The 21969-nt window shown below is 36.9% G+C and overlaps 1 protein-coding gene across 2 annotated transcripts; it reads left to right on the top strand.

Annotated features, from left to right (window-relative positions):
• The first annotated feature begins 599 nt into the window (after nucleotides 1–599).
• On the top strand, nucleotides 600–20907 carry slc17a7b (solute carrier family 17 member 7b). 2 transcript variants are annotated; one of them, XR_013796344.1, is made up of 14 exons: nucleotides 600–729; nucleotides 6124–6376; nucleotides 8940–9058; nucleotides 9577–9691; nucleotides 9895–9982; nucleotides 10252–10338; nucleotides 12977–13119; nucleotides 13205–13354; nucleotides 14179–14311; nucleotides 14441–14551; nucleotides 16227–16354; nucleotides 16684–16753; nucleotides 17700–19191; nucleotides 20233–20907. XR_013796344.1 is itself a non-coding variant. In XM_079602034.1 (13 exons), exons 1-13 carry the CDS (start codon nucleotides 668–670, stop codon nucleotides 18002–18004), a joined length of 1764 nt encoding a protein of 587 aa, XP_079458160.1. In that variant the 5' UTR covers nucleotides 600–667; the 3' UTR covers nucleotides 18005–20649. The 2 variants fall into 2 exon arrangements, 1 of the variants encoding a protein (XP_079458160.1); XM_079602034.1 differs by having other exon boundaries at nucleotides 17700–20649.
• The last annotated feature ends 1062 nt before the right edge of the window (nucleotides 20908–21969 follow it).

The following is a 21969-nucleotide window of genomic DNA, read 5'->3' as shown; positions in this document are numbered from 1 at the left end:
ATTAAGGCCATTTCACACCAAAAACGATAACTCTGATAATATTAGCAGCCACACATACACTTATTAGCCTTTAAGCGCACTCTCCTGGTATGTATTTTGCCGCTCAAGCAGGAGAGATTCTGATTGGCTATTATTGGCTGGAAAAAAACTATTTTTTCTCTTTTTAGACTCTTTTTTCAATAAAATTTTGTAACGTTATCGTAAAGGCCCATTCACACCACGAACGATAACGACGATCCTAACGTCCAGACTAGCGCTTTAAATGCTCGCGCTCAGACTGGATTTTGATTGGCTGTCAATGTTTTATCGTTCATAAGTGGGTAAAAAAGTCGTCCTGAAAGTGATTCCAACGATATCGTTGCTTTTGTCGCTATCGTCGTGGTGTGGACTTCATTAATATTCTCATATTAGAACGATTGTTAAAACTTTTGTGGTTGTCGTTATGCCATAGCTAGTTGTCGTCCTTGATGTGAGGGTGCCTGTAAACATCTGAAGTTTATGTATGTGTGTGTGTGTGTATGGGTGCATGCGATGCGCGCCCGCGTGTCTGTGTGAGGGAGAGCATTAGCGTGTGTGTGTGTGTGTGTGTGTGTGTGAGGGGGTGGGTGAGTGCTTGTGAGAGCAGGAGCGCGCACATCTCGCCCGGTCCCGCAGTGAGTTGTAGAGGATGGAGGTCCGACCTGAGCGCTTTAAAGCAGCAGCGGCCAAGACACTTGGAAGAATAAACCGGTAAGACGCAAAAATAACTTATTAAACTTTTAAAGAAATGCCTAAGCTAGTTTATGTGTTCACATTAACAGTTGAATGTCTAATTCTGCATAGTTAAAGCATTCAAATAGAGCTGAATGAGGTCTAATTCTGCTCAAAACTATTTAGCCAATAGTTGATATGTATCAGAACATATAATAAAGATAAGATGTTGAGATGGTGGGATTATAGCATGTGAGCTGAGGTACAGGACCGCAAACACACACTACAGTCATATAGAAGATAAAGACAGGATTTAAGTCACTCTTTCAGTGCTTTGATGCTTTCAGTGACATTAGACACTGAAGAGATACTCGTTTGTGTAGTTGTTTGTCTAGTGTGTATCTGTGTGTGTGTGTCTTTATTAACGCGACCAGATTAACTCGACTGGACTCTATTAATAGCGACTCTTGTCCAGGTTGTGTCGTCACATTTCACCTGTCAGGTGACCACTTCCGTTCTGCATCATGGCGTCGTGTAAAGATGCACAGATTCAGAAAAATACACTTGATAGGGTTTTTATGTTACTTTAAGCGTACTGATCATTTAAAACACTCCCTGGTAATATAATATATTTGTTGTAGAGTAGTAGCAATTGTATAGACATATTTGACCTTAATGTAGCCTAGCCTATAATTAATTTAAATGCATATTTGGCATTTTTTTATTATACACTTTACAGTGTTAGTTAGCATATATAATGTCCACATTTTATATAAAATTATTATTATTATATTAGCTGCACTTTTAGGATTTTCTACATTTATCATCCTAGTTTTTTGCGACATATTCACTATACCTTAGTTTTTGGCAGCTAAACTTCTTTCTTAGATTAATTATAAAATAATTTAAATAATAATAATATATAGTTCCCTCACAATGTTCCTTATAAATGGGAAAACCAAACAGTATTCATTATGTAGTGCAAAATAACTATACATAATGCACTTGTAATAGATTTTAGATTGTAATTCAGTGAAAAAGATTTATTAAAGATAACTATATTGTGATAAAGCAAAAAGATAATGAACCAAATATGAGATGCTTTCTAAAACAAGCAAGCAAGACTTTTCAGTGTTACTTACTGTTTTGTAATGAACACTGGTTAAGTATTAATGTGTCAATTAATACTTCATGACATTCAATATTTAATATTATAATAGGTTTTTCAATTTCAATGGAATAATATCGAAGGCGTTTGATGCTTTTCTGCATTTATAGTTTCCTGCAGAAGTACAAGTACTTTTTTTTTTCATTCTCAAGGGCAAAAAGTCTTCATATTTAAATGATATATATGCCGATAAATATGTTATTCATTTACACTTGTAAGGATCAAATCAACTTTCATTGATCTGTCACATTAGCATCTCTCTCTCTCTCTCTGTCTCTCTCTCTCTCTCTCTCTCTCTCTCTCTCTGTCTCTTTCTCTGGATTTTGAGCGGTCTTTAACGTGTAAATCCAGTCCTGAAATAGATCTCCAACTAACCTGCTGCTAGTTAAATCCTCTCTCGCTCTCTCTCTCTCTCTCTCTCTCTCTTCCACAAGTCATCACGGTCGTCCACGTCACGACTGCTATTACTGGACTGGACAGTGTGATTAAACTGTTAGTTCTTCCTGCACAATGTGAGGATGTTGTTACAGACATTTAAAAGCTCGATTCTCTTGCTTGAGTATGGATTCCTCTGTAATCAGATCAACAGGTTATTATATTGGCCAAAACACCCTCCTGGTCTGCGATAGAAACATGTACCGTCTGCTCTTCATGGTGATGCCGCTGTGGTTGAAACTGTTGTATGTTTTGTGCTGTACGAGCCTCGAGAAAAGTACAGCGGACTGAAGCCGTAAGAAGTGTAAAAAGTGTCTCGCCAGCAGAAAGTCTGGTTCACTTTGCAGATTATTCTGGACAGGAAGCACTGATTTAAACAGGAAATGATGTGGACTGATGCATGAAGTGACCGTTTATATACTGTTTATGGAAGTGACCAGCAACACTTCCATTTGTTTTTTTGTGACATTTAGTGAATCTGAAACAATACGGAAATGTGTAAGAATTGAGAATTTCTATGAAAAATAATAAGATAATTTGAAATATTGACATTTTCTCTGCATATAGTGTTATTTTAGTATTATTTATAGTTTCTATGAATATTTTCAATTAACTTGTATTTTTTTTTTTTAAATTCTGATAAAAAAATCAGACATAAATAGTAAAGAAATTACAAAAGTACATAAACTTTTGTAATTTTTTACTATTTATGTCTGATTTTTTTTATTTCAGTTTTTTTTATTTATTTCAGTGCTTCAGATTAAATTTATTTCAGTTACCTGAGCAATTTTTTTCCATCTTTTATTTTATTTATCTGCATAGCACTGCTTCACATCTGAATGACTAAGTCTAAACTGGTTGTTTTGTTTGTTAATGGTTTAAATGCGTCTAATCTCAGTCAAATATACATCAAAATCTCGATTTACCTCTGAAAAATAATCTTACTTATTGAAGTGTTTGTTTTTTAAAAGAGAACACTTTCCGTCTTTCTACTTCAAAATTTCATGTTTAAATCAACGTGTTACCTGCCGTTTCTGTGTAATTATTTGTGAAATTTTTCTAGCAATTTCCGAGTACAAATTGTTTCAAAGTATTTTTATTGTGGATGGGATATATGGAACTGGATGAACTGATTTAGGAGAACAGAAGGGAAGAATGGATGGATGAAGGGGGAGGGAGAAGAGAGGCAGAAAAAGACTAAAATAGAAGGTTTGATCAATAATTCAGGCTCTGAGGAACATGATTATTTCATCAGCTGCAGTGGTGCTGTAACCTGACGTCAGGAGTCTGTACTTAACAGCGATGAGAGATGCACATGGACGTACTGTAAAGCTATGGTACCAAAGGCCAGATCTTTGACACATCTGATGGGAAATAAGTCAAGTTTATTACTCCTGCACATATTCAGGGTTATTGTGACGTTGATTGTGTGTGTCATCCTGCAGTGTTTGTGCTCCAAACATGAAATCATGAGGGAATCATTGTGCTGTTACTTCACTAAAGTCGTGTCCCAAACGTGTCACCATACACTGTGCACTATGTACTCAACTGTGTAGTGTATGCATTTTATACGCTTATTTTGTCATTCCCCCTTCGTTACATAATTAAAGCCGTGACAGTCGAGAACATGAAGTGTCCAACATTTCACTCTTCATATTTACATTAGTGCATCATCCGGGTTTTAAAAGTGTGCTTTTTCTATTTGGAAAACACTATTTATACTAGAAAACGTCATAGAATAGTGCATAAGTATGCAAACTGGGAGTTTTTGTCCACTCTCATATTTTTCTGAAGATATTTATGAATATTAAATGTGATTCTGTGATGTTTGTGGTCAAAGGAAACTGCTGCTCTCATAGCATGTTACTGTGTGTGTAATCTAGATTAGATGTGACATCGGTTCATTATGAATGTGAACTGGGAAGCGTTTCAATACTGCCTCTTATTTCAGTTTCATGAGCACATCAGAAAATCTGAATTCACAGCATTAAAATGTCTTTAAAAGATAAACTGAGATGCATCTCCAAAAATTCCTTAGCACAAACATAAACAGATGCATATAAAAATTGTCATACCTTAAGAGTTTAGAGCTATAAATTAATTATTGCTATATGCAAATTAATTATTAATGTGCACTCAAAAATATTTATGCTTCTGGAATTGCATATACAATTTCGATCAATTTGGATTACAGTTTATCATACATAAACTAATAAACTTAATGTGATGCATATTTGTCAGTCATACATAAACGTATGATTTCTGCACTCAAAAAATCATATTATTAACTCTATTTGATTTGATTTTAATAATCATATTTTCAGGATGCATTTATTCAAATTTCTTAGAATCAGCAGAAATGATTTTCTGTGGAACAAGCAATATTCAATTAGTCAAAATGTATGAGATTTAAATGATTGATTGATAATAATAATAATATGAACCTGCAATAATAAAAATATAATATGCAATAATTATTGCATATTTAACAGTTTATTAGTGCTATTACAGAAATCTGATCTGTCTTACATATTAATTGATGTATAATTGATGCATCACATTACATTTATTAGTTTGTGCTGTAATCCAAATGGATGAAAATGTTACATGCTGTTCAAATACATACAGTAAATCTTAAATTCAGCCATAATATTGAGTGTGGAGCAGCTCAGAGAATATCTTACTCTGGTTTCTTGATCGATCTGAGCACATTTTAAGACTTTATTAAGGTTTGTTTCTCAGGAGAACCTCAGAATCACGAGTCTTCAGCAAAAGCTCTCATTACTGTCCGGGGAGAACGAACTGAGATATTAAAGAGATTTGTCTCAGTTTTCTTTCCCGCAGGCTGCTGATTCTGAAAGGGGAACTCTCGCCAAAATTGAACCTAGGTTCTTTTTGTTAATCTACCCGAGTCAAACTTTCGTGTAAAAGCATATTTAGAATGGAAACGCCACTTTTAAGATTGACCGTATTTTCGTTTTCGGTCAAAATGCCTTTTGAAGGGGAGAGCATGGGGCACTTCTATGATAGCATCAAAATCGCTATTTTTAAAACACTAATGCGGCCGACACAACATGAAACTGTGCTGGGAGTATCACCAGAGGCTCTACACATGAACACCAGCATTGACTACATTGCTCAAGTTTACTAAAGAGAAATGTTTTGAACAACTTACTAAAGCTGTTGTTCTTCCCGGCCGCCGGCATTTTGTAAGTCAAAAATAGTCGATCTGTATCACTGAATCATTTCAATATGGATTCATTCAGGTCAATATGGATTTTCACTAACGACAAAACAACAAATTATCCGTGAATTTATATGGAACTAAGCTTTAGGAGCTTCCCATCTTTACTCTCCTCATGTTACGTTGCATTCGGAGATCGTCTACTTTTGACTGACAAAAATTCCAGCCACCAACACTAACTGATAAAGTGAGTCGTACAAAACCTTTCTGTTTAGTAAACTTTGTGTACACAAACAATGTGGTCAATGCTGGAGTTCATGTGTAGAGCCGCTGGTGATACTCCCAGCACAGCTTCATGTTGTGTCGAGCCGCATTAGTGTTTTAAAAACAGCGATTTGATGCTATCATAGAAGTGCCCCGTGCACTCCCATTCAAAAGGCATTTTTAACGAAAACAAAAATACGGTCAAACTTAAAAGTTGCGTTTCCATCCTAATTATGCTTTTACACGAATGTTTGACCCGGGTAGATAAACAAAAAGAGCCTAAGTTCAATGTTGGCAACGGTTACCTTTTCATAAGTTGGAAGGCTTTAGTGGAGTATGAAACCGTTTACAGAGCGTGTGTGTGTGGATGTGTGTTCGTCAGGGTTCTAGAGAAGCGTCAGGAGAATGGCGAGACGATTGAGTTGTCAGCCGAGGGTCGTCCGGAGCTCCAGGAGGAGAAGGAGCTTCCGGTTGTGGACTGCACGTGTTTCGGCCTTCCCCGACGCTACATCATCGCTATCCTGTCCGGCCTGGGATTCTGTATCTCCTTCGGGATCCGCTGTAACCTCGGTGTGGCTGTGGTTAGCATGGTGAACAACCACACCGTCTATAGAGAAGGCAAGCCATACGTCGTGGTAAGTTGGATTTCAGAACTATTCTCACCGGATGCAAATTTGGTATTGTTCTCGAACCCTTAATGTCACTATATTTCCATTCAAAGTTGCGAATTTAACTTGTGCGCAAAATTGGAATATCACATTTGCGAATAAAGCAGCGTTTCCATCCAATGTGTTCAAGAAAACAAAATCGTCACTTCCTGGGATAAACTGTCGCTGCAATCAGTGAAGCCACTGTGGCTCTTTATTCCTCCTTCATAAATGACTTGCGTGTCAATAAAAGCTGTCATGATCTCTTGCGTTCGGATGCTGGTGTTTGAGAACGCAATCATGCGAGACGCTTCTGAGAGGGAATTAAAGGGGGGGTATAATGCTCTTTTCACAAGATGTAAAATAAGTCTCTGATGTCCCCAGAGTGTGTGTGTGTGAAGTTTTAGCTCAAAATACCCCACAGATATTTTTATATATCATGTTAAAGTCACTTTTTGAGGGTGAGCAAAAACACACCGTTTTGTGTCTGTCCCTTTAAATGCAAATGAGCTGCTGCTCCAGGCACAGGGGGCGGAGCTACAAGAGCTCGTGTCCTTTTACCTCACACACACACACACACACACATGCTCTGAAAATATCAAAATCTTTTAGCCTTTTATGTTCAAACCGGAGTCAGACAATGATGGAGAGACTCAAGAAGAAGTGACAACATGTAGAAGCAACAGGACATTTCTGAACGGTTAGTTGATGAATTTATGTAGATTATGTGTAGTTATCTTCTAGTCACTGATTAGCATATTCTGTCTTGATAATCTATAAATCGTGTTCCGGGGGCGGGGTTTATGTAAATATTAGGGTTGGTGATGTCACTGACCCGGCAGGAAGCTCGTGTCGTCTCTACCAGCCGTTTGTTGTAGTCCTTAAAAGCAATTTCTTTAAAAGCAAATATCTCCCTTTGCTTTGAACTTTGAGCGTTGTAACTTTGCAGATGTTGTTTATGATCAAACAGCAACATTACACACTAACTACAGTTAGAAAAGTCAAATCATAATCAACCACCTTTAAACCAAATCATCTGATGACAGACTTTAGCTCAGACGATCAAATCAACATTTGAGATGCTGTGATGTGATTGGTCCACTGGTTAGTCCTGTTATCCAATCACATTCTCAGTTGAGGCGAAGTCAAGGGAGTTTTTTGACATCGAGGGATTTATTCTGTAAATGTGTTTCCATCGTACATTACTAAATGCTGTGATGTTATTTTCCTCAAGATCTTGTGTTGTCAATGCAAGAGTCCAGCGCTCTGTAAAGTCTCCTCCAGCACGTCCCAAACACTGTCAATGAATTTAAGCTCTGGATTCATGTGTGGAAATGATTCTTCACAACCATTCTTTCACAATCTGAGCCTGATGAACCTGGACACTGTCATCCTGGAATATGAACATGATGTTCTTCATACATGATTGTTTCAGAAATGAAAAGCTACACACTCCATCAATTAGGGTTAGAAGAACTGCTGCCAAACATATAACATGTTAGAAACATAATAATCACTGCAATAATCATCCAATCATAGACTCTTAAACATTTGCATATTTAAAGTGACAGTGATTTATTTCTTTTGGCCAGTCAGTGTATTTCATGTGCATGTCTTCTAATCAGATCAAATGTATCCACCTCAATTGAGTGCTTATGTTTATATGCGCACTTTTAGACTTTATGCGCCTCCAGCGTTTATTATGCGATGTCCCTAAATGCAAAAAAGCATCTAATGTCGTCAGTTTACAATCTCATGTTTCATGTACAATTTCCACCCAACTAGATTTTCTGTCATTTTGTCATACAGTTTCAAACTCCACACAGTTGTTCATCAGATCCTTGTGTCCAGATAATCTTGCAATTACGCTGCTCAACTGATATTAAAAGATTTTTAGATATGACAAACTGTCTGTGTGTAATGAATTAGACATCAAACAGAGAGGCTGTATGTCAACATCACTTTACTCTTTACAGAGAGCACTTCACAAATGTTGACCAATAGGTGGCGCTGACACATAACTTACGTTGTATATTAGGACTGATTCTGCTCATAATCTTGGAGTTTGGCATTACATACAATCATGTTTGATGCAGAGCACATCGATTTTTTTATACATTTTAAAAGCAACATTAAAAACACAGAACCAAGTGTGCTTGTTACTTGCAGAAATGTAACACGACTTATTATTCATGAGTATTGAGTAAATTATAATGTGACACTTTTAAAAGTAACATTTCCCAACAGTGTTGCATACTGTGCAGTATTTACTCATTGCATACTAAAGTAGTAAAACATCATGCAACAATAAACAGTGTTACTCTACAATATTGTCACATGACTCAACTAGTTATTTTGCATTTTATTGTATTATTTCTGAATGCACATCAAATTATTTGGTGCATTTCATTAATAAAAGCAATATTACAATTTAAGGCAATGCCATCGTGTTATTGGAGGATTTCAGTATTGTTTTATGCATTCTGTTATTTTTAGTTCTTTAATATAATTTTTTTGATTATATTAAGTGTAGAAAGTGTGTGTGTTTCAGAAAGCTCAGTTCACCTGGGATCCAGAGACTGTAGGAATGATTCACGGATCCTTTTTTTGGGGATATATTGTCACTCAGATTCCAGGAGGCTTTATCTGTCAGAAGTTTGCAGCCAACCGGTCAGTCATGCAGTCTTTAAATCACAGCGCACACACACACACACGCACACACACACACACACACACACACGCACACACACACACACACACACACACACACACACACACACACACACACACACACACAGGTGTACACACACACACACACACACACACACACACACACACACACACACACACACACACACACACACACACACACACACACACAGGTGTACACACACACACACACACACACACACACACACACACACACACAGGTGTACACACACACACACACACACACACACACACACACAGGTGTACACACACACACACACACACACACACACACACAGGTACACACACACACACACACACACACACACACACACAGGTACACACACACACACACACACACACACACACACACACACACACACACACACACACACACACACACACACACACACACACACAGACAGACAAACACACACACACACACACACTGTTGATGATTCTCTCTCTCTGTTCCTCAGAGTGTTTGGCTTTGCAGTCGTGTCCACGTCTATCCTGAACATGATGATTCCCTCGGCAGCACGCGTGCACTTCGGCTGTGTGATTTGTGTGAGGATACTACAGGGGCTGGTGGAGGTGAAAGATAAAATTCTTTATATATACAGTATATTATATATCATAACTTTTCCCATGAGGAACACAAATGATATGATGCATTACTTTTACTGTGCAGTGTTGACTGACCTCTGCTTGTTCCTCTGGGTATTGTGTGACTGAAGCACAGATCGCTCGGGTTATAGTCTATGACATCATCTATTGTTATTGTCATTTCTGCTCAGGGTGTATCTTACCCAGCATGCCACGGGATCTGGGCCAAATGGGCCCCGCCTCTGGAAAGAAGCCGATTGGCCACAACTGCGTTCTGTGGTGAGGTCATTATTTTAGCTTAGCAGTTTAAAATCTGTGGAAAAGTGTCAGTAACCTTTAATCATTTCAATTATTGCTGCCTAATTATTGAGTATCTATAAGTAACAATAAATATCAAAATTATGAATAATATTATTATTATTATTATCATTAATTTTGTTTTTTTATTTTTATTCTAATATTAATTTGATATTTAATATTTTTTTATGAATAAATGTATAGTTTGCATAGATGTATGTAGAGTGTGTATGTGATTTGTTGTTTCTCAGGCTCATACGCGGGCGCTGTGATAGCCATGCCGTTAGCTGGGATTCTGGTTCAGTATTCAGGCTGGCCCTCAGTCTTCTACGTATATGGTGAGACACACACACACACACGCACGCACACACACACACACACACACACACACACACACGCACACACACACACACACGCACGCACACACACACTAATGTTGAAGCATGGTGCTGTTGGTGTTGTACATGTGTTCAGAGGTCTTCTCTTTTCTCCATCTCTCTGTCTCTCATCTTTCCTTCTCTCCATCTCTCCATCTCTCATCTTTCCTTCTCTCCATCTCTCTTCTCTCCATCTCTCTGTCTCTCATCTTTCCTTCTCTCCATCTCTCATCTTTCCTTCTCTCCATCTCTCCATCTCTCATCTTTCCTTCTCTCCATCTCTCATCTTTCCTTCTCTCCATCTCTCTTCTCTCCATCTCTCATCTTTCCTTCTCTCCATCTCTCTTCTCTCATCTTTCCTTCTCTCCATCTCTCCATCTCTCATCTTTCCTTCTCTCCATCTCTCCATCTCTCATCTTTCCTTCTCTCCATCTCTCTTCTCTCATCTTTCCTTCTCTCCATCTCTCATCTTTCCTTCTCTCCATCTCTCCATCTCTCATCTTTCCTTCTCTCCATCTCTCCATCTCTCTTCTCTCCATCTCTCATCTTTCCTTCTCTCCATCTCTCTTCTCTCATCTTTCCTTCTCTCCATCTCTCCATCTCTCATCTTTCCTTCTCTCCATCTCTCCATCTCTCCATCTCTCATCTTTCCTTCTCTCCATCTCTCTTCTCTCCATCTCTCATCTTTCCTTCTCTCCATCTCTCCATCTCTCTTCTCTCCATCTCTCATCTTTCCTTCTCTCCATCTCTCTTCTCTCATCTTTCCTTCTCTCCATCTCTCTTCTCTCCATCTCTCATCTTTCCTTCTCTCCATCTCTTATCTTTCCTTCTCTCCATCTCTTATCTTTCCTTCTCTCCATCTCTCCATCTCTCTTCTCTCCATCTCTCATCTTTCCTTCTCTCCATCTCTCTTCTCTCCATCTCTCATCTTTCCTTCTCTCCATCTCTTATCTTTCCTTCTCTCCATCTCTCCATCTCTCTTCTCTCCATCTCTCATCTTTCCTTCTCTCCATCTCTCCATCTCTCTTCTCTCCATCTCTCATCTTTCCTTCTCTCCATCTCTCTTCTCTCCATCTCTCCATCTCTCTTCTCTCCATCTCTCATCTTTCCTTCTCTCCATCTCTCCATCTCTCCATCTCTCATCTTTCCTTCTCTCCATCTCTCCATCTCTCTTCTCTCCATCTCTCATCTTTCCTTCTCTCCATCTCTCCATCTCTCCATCTCTCTTCTCTCCATCTCTCATCTTTCCTTCTCTCCATCTCTCTTCTCTCATCTTTCCTTCTCTCCATCTCTCTTCTCTCCATCTCTCATCTTTCCTTCTCTCCATCTCTTATCTTTCCTTCTCTCCATCTCTTATCTTTCCTTCTCTCCATCTCTCCATCTCTCTTCTCTCCATCTCTCATCTTTCCTTCTCTCCATCTCTTATCTTTCCTTCTCTCCATCTCTTATCTTTCCTTCTCTCCATCTCTCCATCTCTCTTCTCTCCATCTCTCATCTTTCCTTCTCTCCATCTCTTATCTTTCCTTCTCTCCATCTCTTATCTTTCCTTCTCTCCATCTCTCCATCTCTCTTCTCTCCATCTCTCATCTTTCCTTCTCTCCATCTCTCTTCTCTCCATCTCTCATCTTTCCTTCTCTCCATCTCTTATCTTTCCTTCTCTCCATCTCTCCATCTCTCTTCTCTCCATCTCTCCATCTCTCCATCTCTCTTCTCTCCATCTCTCATCTTTCCTTCTCTCCATCTCTCTTCTCTCCATCTCTCCATCTCTCCATCTCTCTTCTCTCCATCTCTCATCTTTCCTTCTCTCCATCTCTCTTCTCTCCATCTCTCATCTTTCCTTCTCTCCATCTCTCTTCTCTCCATCTCTCATCTTTCCTTCTCTCCATCTCTCTTCTCTCCATCTCTCATCTTTCCTTCTCTCCATCTCTCCATCTCTCTTCTCTCCATCTCTCATCTTTCCTTCTCTCCATCTCTCTTCTCTCCATCTCTCATCTTTCCTTCTCTCCATCTCTCTTCTCTCCATCTCTCCATCTCTCTTCTCTCCATCTCTCTTCTCTCCATCTCTCCATCTCTCTTCTCTCCATCTCTCTTCTCTCCATCTCTCCATCTCTCCATCTTTCCTTCTCTCCATCTCTCTTCTCTCCATCTCTCCATCTCTCCATCTCTCTTCTCTCCATCTCTCATCTTTCCTTCTCTCCATCTCTCTTCTCTCCATCTCTCATCTTTCCTTCTCTCCATCTCTCCATCTCTCTTCTCTCCATCTCTCATCTTTCCTTCTCTCCATCTCTCTTCTCTCCATCTCTCATCTTTCCTTCTCTCCATCTCTCTTCTCTCCATCTCTCATCTTTCCTTCTCTCCATCTCTCTTCTCTCCATCTCTCATCTTTCCTTCTCTCCATCTCTCCATCTCTGTTCTCTCCATCTCTCATCTTTCCTTCTCTCCATCTCTCTTCTCTCCATCTCTCTTCTCTCCATCTCTCCATCTCTCTTCTCTCCATCTCTCTTCTCTCCATCTCTCCTCTCCTTCTCTCTTCTCTCCTTCTCTCTTCTCTCCATCTCTCTTCTCTCCATCTCTCTTCTCTCCATCTCTCTGGCTGCAGGTAGCTTTGGGATCTTCTGGTATCTGTTCTGGGTTCTGGTGTCCTACGAGAGTCCGGCGGCTCATCCGACCATCACGGCGGAGGAGAGGAAGTACATCGAAGACGCCATCGGGGAGTCAGCTGGCCTCTCGAACCCGGTGACGGTACGAACACACACGAGCGCACGTTTATAAACACGGATGATAGAAGCTCGTGCAGCTTGAGGACCATCTCTCTCCTTCTCCACAGAAATTCAACACTCCATGGCGTCAGTTTTTCACATCGATGCCCGTGTACGCCATCATCGTGGCCAACTTCTGCCGGAGCTGGACCTTCTACCTGCTGCTCATCAGTCAGCCGGCGTACTTCGAGGAGGTGTTTAAGTTTGAGATCAGCAAGGTGAGAGAAGTCCTCCTATCAGAGCTGAAGTCTCAGTTCTCCTGAGAAACACACATCTAGAGTTACAGAAGACATCGCAGCCGTACCTCAGAATCATAATATTGTTCATATTCTGATTAGTCAGTGTTGTGTATTCAGCCTTCATAATGATGATGATAGTAATAATACATTTAAAAACAATAAATATGATTATTACTCTTATTATGAACACTGAATATAATACTTTTTCATAATAATAATTAATAATATGAAAACAACAATAAATATTTTATGAACATTGAATAATAATAATAATATTGTGATTAATCAGTGTTCATAATAATAAAAACAAAAACAGTAAATATTATTGTTATCATGAACACTGAATATAATAATAATAATTATGACAACAACAAATATTTTTATGAACATTGAATAATACTAATAATATTTTGATTAGTCATTGTTGGTTATTCCGTATTCATAATAATAATAATTGTTGTTTTGCTTAGTGTGGGTTATAATATTTATTAATAATAATAATAATAATTGTTGTTATTATTAATAATATGATAATAAAAATAAACATTTTATTTTTATGAACATTAAATAATAATAATAATCAATAGTATTATAATAATTGCTTGGTGTGGGTTATAATAATAGTTATTTTGCTTAGTATGGGTTAAAATGTTCATAATGATAATAATTATTATAATAATTGTTATTATTTTTGTTAATAATATAATAATATCACTTTTTTTTTCATGACCATTAAAAAATATATATTTTGATTAGTCTGTGTTATTTAAGGAGAAGTTCACGTCCCTGTTGTCTGTGTTTAGGTCGGGATCGTGTCTGCTCTTCCTCATCTGGTGATGACCATCGTCGTGCCGATCGGAGGACAGCTGGCCGACTACCTGAGGACTCACAACCTGATGACCACCACTAACGTCAGGAAACTCATGAACTGTGGAGGTAAAGCCTAGAATATATAGATATAGATATATAGATGTATATGCTTATCCATTCCTCTATTCAATGAGTAACGTACACAGTCTGGATGCTGCTATAAATGAGACATCTGAAGTGTGTGTGTGTGTGTAGGTTTCGGGCTGGAGGCCACGTTTCTTCTGGTGGTGGGCTTCTCACACACGAAGGGAGTCGCGATCTCGTTTCTTGTGCTTGCTGTCGGGTTTAGTGGTTTCGCCATCTCAGGTGAGATCATGCACTGGCTTGCACAGCGATCAAAGGTGACAGTAAAGACATTTATAATGTTCAAAAAATATTTCTATTTCAAATAAATGCTGTTTTTTTTTTTACTTTCTGAAAATATTGCATCACGATTTTCACCAGAATATGCAGCAGCAGAACTGTTTTCAACATTGATAATAAGCAGAAATGTTTCTTGAGCAGCAATTATGAATAAATAAATAAATAAATATATATATATATATATATATATATATATACAGTATTTATATTTTAATTTATATACAAATTTATTAATACAATTATTAATTAAGTTTATTAATTTATAAAGCACATTTAAAAACAACAGATGTTGAAACCAAAGTGCTGTACAACAAATAAATAATAGGATAAAATTATAGGATATATTATTACAAATTATTTAAATTATTATTTATGAAGTAAAACATTTTTTTTTAATTGTTATTTTACTGGGGGGAAAAATGCATCACGGTTTCCACAAAAATATGCACTATCAGACTAGTTTTCAGCATTGATAATTAGGGATGGGAACCGAGAACCGGTTCTTCTTTAGAACCGGTGCCCAGTGAATCGATTCCTTTGAACCGTTAGCATGCCTGCTTAACGATTCCGCTTATCGGTTCCGCTCGTTCAAATGTGACACGACGTTACACACGTGCTGCGTTGTTTTGGTTCAGAATGTAGCAAACACTATGAGAAAACATGGCATCGAGTCAGAAGCGCTCTGACCGCGTCCTAACTACATGCGACGCGACGGTGCGACACGTGATAAAAAGTATAATTTTCCATGTTAATCAAAGTTTAACCAGCCGCAACACGCAACGATTCTTTTTGAAACGGATCCTATTTTACTGCGACGTCGCGCTGGAACAACAATCTCAAAGTGTGGCAATGATAATATCAGGTACTATTTATGTGCTTTATTTAATGTTAAAAGCGTGTATAATGTGACTGAATATCATTTAGTGCTCCCAGCTTTGTAGCTGTAAAAACAGCAATGGCTAAGTCACATCAGATCTTGAAATTAAACAAATGGAAACAAAAACGTTCAAAATGTGAATAAAACTTGTGTATTATTTGACAAAGTTTGTTTTAGTAACTCAATAGCCTAATCCAAATGAGCACTGTTAATATTCCAAAAGGCACAAGCTCTTCCTTAACTGTTTTCAGTCTGTGTTTTTTAGTTTTTATGGCACATAAATGGCAGTTTTATAAAAAAAATTTGTCCGGACCAATGAATGTGAAAATTATCAATTTGATCAGATATTAAAGCGAGTTAATACAAACAAATTTGTACTTAATTCCTCACCCCAATAAGAATCGATAAGAGAATCGATAAGGAATCGGATCGATAAGCAATATCGATAATGGAATCGGAATCGTTAAATTCTTATCAATTCCCATCCCTATTGATAATAATCATAAATGTTTCTCGAGCAGCAAATAATTAATGTAATGATGCTGAAAATCCAGCTTTGATCACAGGAATAAATTACACTTTACTATATATACACATAGAAAACAATTATTTAAAATTGCAATAATATTTCACATTTTTACAGTATTTTTGATCAAATAAATAAAGCCATGGATTTCTTTTGAAACAATAAAAAAATCTTCCCAACCCCAATGTCTTCATACTTTTCTTTTCCACCTTCAGGGTTCAATGTGAATCATTTGGACATCGCTCCCCGCTACGCCAGTATTCTGATGGGCATCTCTAACGGCGTGGGCACGCTCTCTGGCATGGTGTGCCCGCTGATCGTTGGTGCCATGACCAAAAACAAGGTATTATTGCCCCTTAAACCACAGACACAGAGGGAAGGAGTGTGTTGTGCTGACAGTCTGTTCCTGTTTGTGTTTAAAGCTTATAATATTGACAGAGATCACGTGTCATGTCCCATCTCTCTGGCTTCCTGTCAATATATAACAGCTTCTTTTTTCTGTTCATGCACATCATCCCTTCTCTTCTTTCTCACATTAGGGTTAGGTTGCACATATAATCTGAATATAATACACTTGCACATACATTATCTGAAATGTTATGGTGACACATGCACAGATATCTCTACACACACATGAACATGCGTTCTTGTCCTGTGTATTTCTCTCTGTAGACGCGGGAGGAGTGGCAATATGTGTTTCTCATTGCTTCACTTGTTCATTATGGTGGAGTTATCTTCTACGGTGAATATTTCTGTCCATTTCCTTCCATCCATCTCTGTCTAGTTGTGCATATGTAATATTTATAGTTATTGATCAAAATTCATTTTGCTGTATTTTGTTGTGTGTGTAATATTTGTGGCTCGTTGGATTAAAGGCTGAATCTCATGACAAAAATGTCTGGTTTAAAAAAAATATATTTTCTACAAATATTTTTAAATTAATATTTTTTTATTTGATTAAATTAAATGTAAAAAAAATTATGTTATTTATTCAGTAATAATCCTCATGTCATGTTTAAATGTATTAAAATTAATAATTGTATATATATATATATATATATATATATATATATATACTGTTTATACATGCATACATATATATATATATATATATATATATATATATTTATATATATATATAAATATATTCAAATTTATATATACATTCATTAATAAAAATAAATAAATTATAGGATAAAAAATCATGTTTGTGCGGTCCTAAAAATAGACATTCAGACAATTTTTTCTTTGGATTTTATGACATTTTATGACTATTTTTGTGAGATTCATTTTAATAATTCAAATTAAGTATTGAGTATTCAAATAATTGTATTAATTAATTATATATATACTGTATATACATGCATACATATATTTATATATATATATATATATATATATTCAAATTTATATATACATTCATTAATAAACATAAATAAATTATAGCATAAAAAAAATCATATTTGTGCGGTCCTAAAAATAGACATTCAGCAATTTTTTCTTTGGATTTTATGACTATTTTTGTGAGATTCATTTTAATACTTCAAATTAAGTATTGAGTATTCAAATTAATAATTGTACATTTTGACATTTTATGACTATTTTTGTGAGATTCACTCGAAAGCCCTTCTTTATGTTCTAAAGTCCGCATAAATCATAGTGATGATGTCACTGCTGATGCGTTTCAGGTCTGTTTGCGTCGGGAGAGAAGCAGTCGTGGGCGGAGCCAGAGAACACGAGTGAGGATAAATGCGGTATATTGGGAGAAGACGAGCTAGCGGACGAAACGGAGGAGCTGTACCGCTCAACGGGAGGGGGCGGCGGCTACGGAGCAACTATCCAATCAGGTGACCCCAATGGGGCGGGGACTGGAGGGGGCGGAGCCGGAGGAAGCTGGGCCTCAGACTGGGACAAAACAGAGGAGTACGTCCAGCCTGTCGGCACGAATAGCTTCCTATACGGAGGAGAGGAGGATAGGGGACTGACCGAATGATGGGCTCAGAGATCAAGAGTAAAGCTGGAAGAGGACGGGTGGAAAACAAGGACTGACTATTCCTCCCGTGCAGAAACTGAGTGGTTTTGACCCAAACTAAAAAAAAACATCATAATTAACATCAAACCTTTCTAGTGATATCACATAGAGTCAGCAGAAGTGTGTGTGAGAGTGTGTGTACGTGTCGGTTTGAGTGCATGTGGACGTTTACCAGGGTACGAAACCGGCTGATCTACGTGACCAGTCAAACGTGTGGATGTCGAGTGTGTCCATACTTCTGACTTCTGCTCATGTATTTTAGCTCGTGATCATCAAGGTTTTGACAGTATTACTGTTATGAGATATTACTGCCATTCTGCCTAAATTGTGACAATCATGAAACTGTGTGTAAACGGTGATACTCACATATGAAATAGATGTTCCAATCCACTTTGGCAGAACAACTAAAGTATAATTTCAATTAAAAACAAGATTTAGAGAATTGATCTCATGTGCCAATACTGTGAGGTGTGTTTAGTATTGGTCTCATGTAGACAAATACACATTTGAAGGCTAGTGATATAAACTTATAGCAGTGTTGACACTTCGTTTTTGATAGCTAATTCTCTTTAACGATTAATTTTTTGATCTTTAATTTGTATTTTTTTAATGTATTTAATCTGTAGCCATAGTTAAGTTGTATTAATTCATTCTATTGAAGGAATATTTAGCATTCAATAAAAGTCCATCTCTATTTACAGTGTTTGTGGCACTATATTAGCACTAAAAATTGTTTTTTTTTAATTGAGTGACACAATTGACATTAACCCACAAATGTTGTCAATAGAGCTTTTTTATTGAGACAAAAACATTCCTTTAATTTCTAATTTGTTTAATTAAAACATCATATTCAGCCTTTACTTTTTTATTCTAAGTCGGACAAAAGCGATGCCAAGCGCTGACCGCTAGCGTGGAGCAACACGAACACCATGCTGTCGAAAGATTGCACATATAGCCGAGAGAGGGACCAGAAGAGATGAGATGATCCTGCAGGCTCGTCACAGGATAATTGAAACGAAATAACACAGTTTAACTGAAATTATCGGCACTTCCTCTCTTTCTCCTCAGCATGGCACTTGACATTTTCAATATACTCTTATTTACTCGCACATCAGAATATTAAAGGGAAAGTTCACCCAAAAATTCAAGTTTCGTCATTTACTGACCCTCGTCATGTCATCCCAAACCTAAATTACTTTATTTATTCAGAAGAATATCTGGCACTTTGGATAAAAGGAGTCGCTTATGACAAAATGTCTCGGGGTAATTTTTTTTTTCATCCCAAAATTAAAATGAACAACTAAAAAAACAGAACCTCAATTTTGCATATAAGAAAATTATTATTTTTTCTTCTAAAAACATTTTATTAATTTATTCTATCTTTTTTGTAACACTTTACTTGAAGGGGTGCGCATAAGACTGACAGGATACATGTTATGAATATGAAGGAGGTTTTTGCATGTTTATGACAACTGTCATTAAGTGCCATTCGCTCAATTATGACATTTTTAATGCAAATATGACATTGTTTGAGAAGTCTTTGTTATGACAACTTGACATAAACCAATACATCATAACCTGTCAGTGTCTTTGTCATGACAACTTGACATAAACCAATACATCATAAGCTGTCAGTGTCTTTGTCATGACAACTTGACACTACCAAGACAACACAACCTGTCATAAATATGTCATAAACATGACATAGCAGATTAATTATCAAACTTATGAAACCACTTAGCTTTATGGGTTAACATCACATTAAACTGTCATGTGGTTGGTTTTGATTGGCTGTCATGAGGACATTATAACATTTTAATGACAAATTACATTTGTACCACTGTAGTTGAGGTCAAGAAAAACATTCATAACAGTCATACTGGCCTCATGACAGCCAATGTCAAAACCAACCACATGACAGTTTACTGTAATGTTATTAACCCATAAAGCACATATTTTTGATAGCTTATGTTGTCTTAGTAGTGTCAAGTTGTCATGACAAAGACACTGACAGCTTATGATGTATTGGTTTATGTCAAGTTGTCATAACAAAGACATCTCAAACAATGTCATATTTGCATTAAAAATGTCATAATTGAACGAATAACACTTAATGAGTTGTCATAAACATGCATAAAACCTCCTTCATATTCATGACGTGTCATGTGAGTCTTATGCACTCCTTCAAGTAAAGTGTTACCTTTTTTTCTTAATAAAATGAGTAAATCAGCGTGAATCAATTCCTATCATGCTGTAGTACACATGTCATTTTAATAATTTAATAATATATTTCATAATCATTATTCATATATTTCAAGTGTGTTTGTATAGTTTGCAAACCCCTTATACATGTCGGAAATATCATTGCTTTTATGATGAAAGTGAACGTTGATTTGAGCTCCAAACTTTTCATAAAACATCCTGAGACTTTGAACATGGTGTGTGAGTCACATGACCTGCTGTTATGATGCTTTATGGTTCTCTCAGTCCTGATTCATTATAATTGCGTGAGCGTGTTTTGTGCTCCACAGAAGAAAGAAGATCATTCAGGTTTGGAACGACATGAGGGCGAGTAAATGATGACACAATTCACATTTTTGGGTGAATTATTCCTTTAATATAAATCAAGAAGCAGATCCCATAGAAATGAAGTGATATTTCTGTGGTTCTCTCTCTGAATAATTAAGGTAATATAGTCACTTATGATGAAATCTCTCTGTAGAAGGACATTCTTGTAACACATCACTGCGGTTTGTGTCTTTTCCTTTCTTTCTGTTTCTTGGGGTTTGTTTCCTACGTACTTGTTCTATGTTGTGAAATGTGAATGTATAAAAAAAACTTGTGATAAAGCAACTTGTACGATTAAACTTTATTATTGTGATTATTATTATTATTGCTGCAGTTCAAACAGAGACTCAATGTCAGAATCCTAATCTACAGCATATTAAAACTACTGCTATATCGTTATTTGTAATGTAAATGTATTTCTACATACATTATTCATTTATATGAAATAGTTATTAGATACTTAAAATAATATTTTTTTGTGAGTGTGTATATTTACAGTAGTATGTATTCTGGGAGTTCTTGATCTGCATTTGGGATTCACATTTATAATATCTGGTGTATTATTGTAGTGATAATGCATCAGAAGTGGAGTTATGAAGGGATCAGTTTCTGCGATCCATAAATGGTGGTCAAACTAAAGATGTATGTCAGTAAGTAATGAAAACCACAGTTTCAACTTTGAACAGAATTATAAAAATATACTATACAAGGAACAAGTGTATAATCACAGGAGAAATTGGCAACCAGTGTTGCATAACCAGAAAACCAAAGCAATCCTGTAGTGACCTCTCGAGGTTTATAACCAGCAAACCTGGATTTGATGCTGGGCACCAGTTTGCCTTTTAGTGGAGAGTCACTGAACTACAGTTGCACAGCAAGTAAAAGTTTATTGCTGCATACAGTTATAATTTTGATGATACATTTTGATATACATATTTAATTAAACAAGCAGAAAATGCATTGCTTTTTAATAGTCTGAGCAAGTTATTAAACATAAATAAACAACAGTGCAAATGCAAATACATCAATGTCCCCTTCTAACAGTGGCGGTCACTCTCCTGAGCATCTCCACGTATCCCAAAGGTGATACATTTCACTAGCAGTTTGATATTATAGTCGTGATATTCATTATATTAAAGGGATGAAATGAAAATTGGCTCATGATTTATGCCGTTCAAGTGCGCTGCGGTTTCATAACGTGCTGACGTTTACCTCAAGCGTGAAGTCATGACCGAGTGTGACCGTTGGCCGGAAGGGATGAAAGAAAAATAATAAAGTTTAAAATAATCATATTTTTCTCTCACACACCTTTTATTAAGCTTCAGAAGACATTGATTGGTCAGCTTGGGTCGTTTGGA

The sequence above is a fragment of the Phoxinus phoxinus genome (assembly GCF_949152265.1).
Source record: "Phoxinus phoxinus genome assembly, chromosome: 24".
Lineage (NCBI taxonomy): Eukaryota > Metazoa > Chordata > Actinopteri > Cypriniformes > Leuciscidae > Phoxinus > Phoxinus phoxinus.
Note: the sequence above shows the minus strand (reverse complement) of the source record. Positions and strands in the feature narration are given on the sequence as shown.

Excerpts from the sequence above, each read along its gene's own strand:
- slc17a7b (XM_079602034.1), top strand. The coding sequence starts at position 668 with ATGGAGGTCCGACCTGAGCGCTTTAAAGCAGCAGCGGCCAAGACACTT. Across the intron at positions 9,059-9,576 it reads CAGAAGTTTGCAGCCAACCG|AGTGTTTGGCTTTGCAGTCG; the intron begins GTCAGTCATGCA and ends TCTGTTCCTCAG. Across the intron at positions 10,339-12,976 it reads CTCAGTCTTCTACGTATATG|GTAGCTTTGGGATCTTCTGG; the intron begins GTGAGACACACA and ends CTCTGGCTGCAG.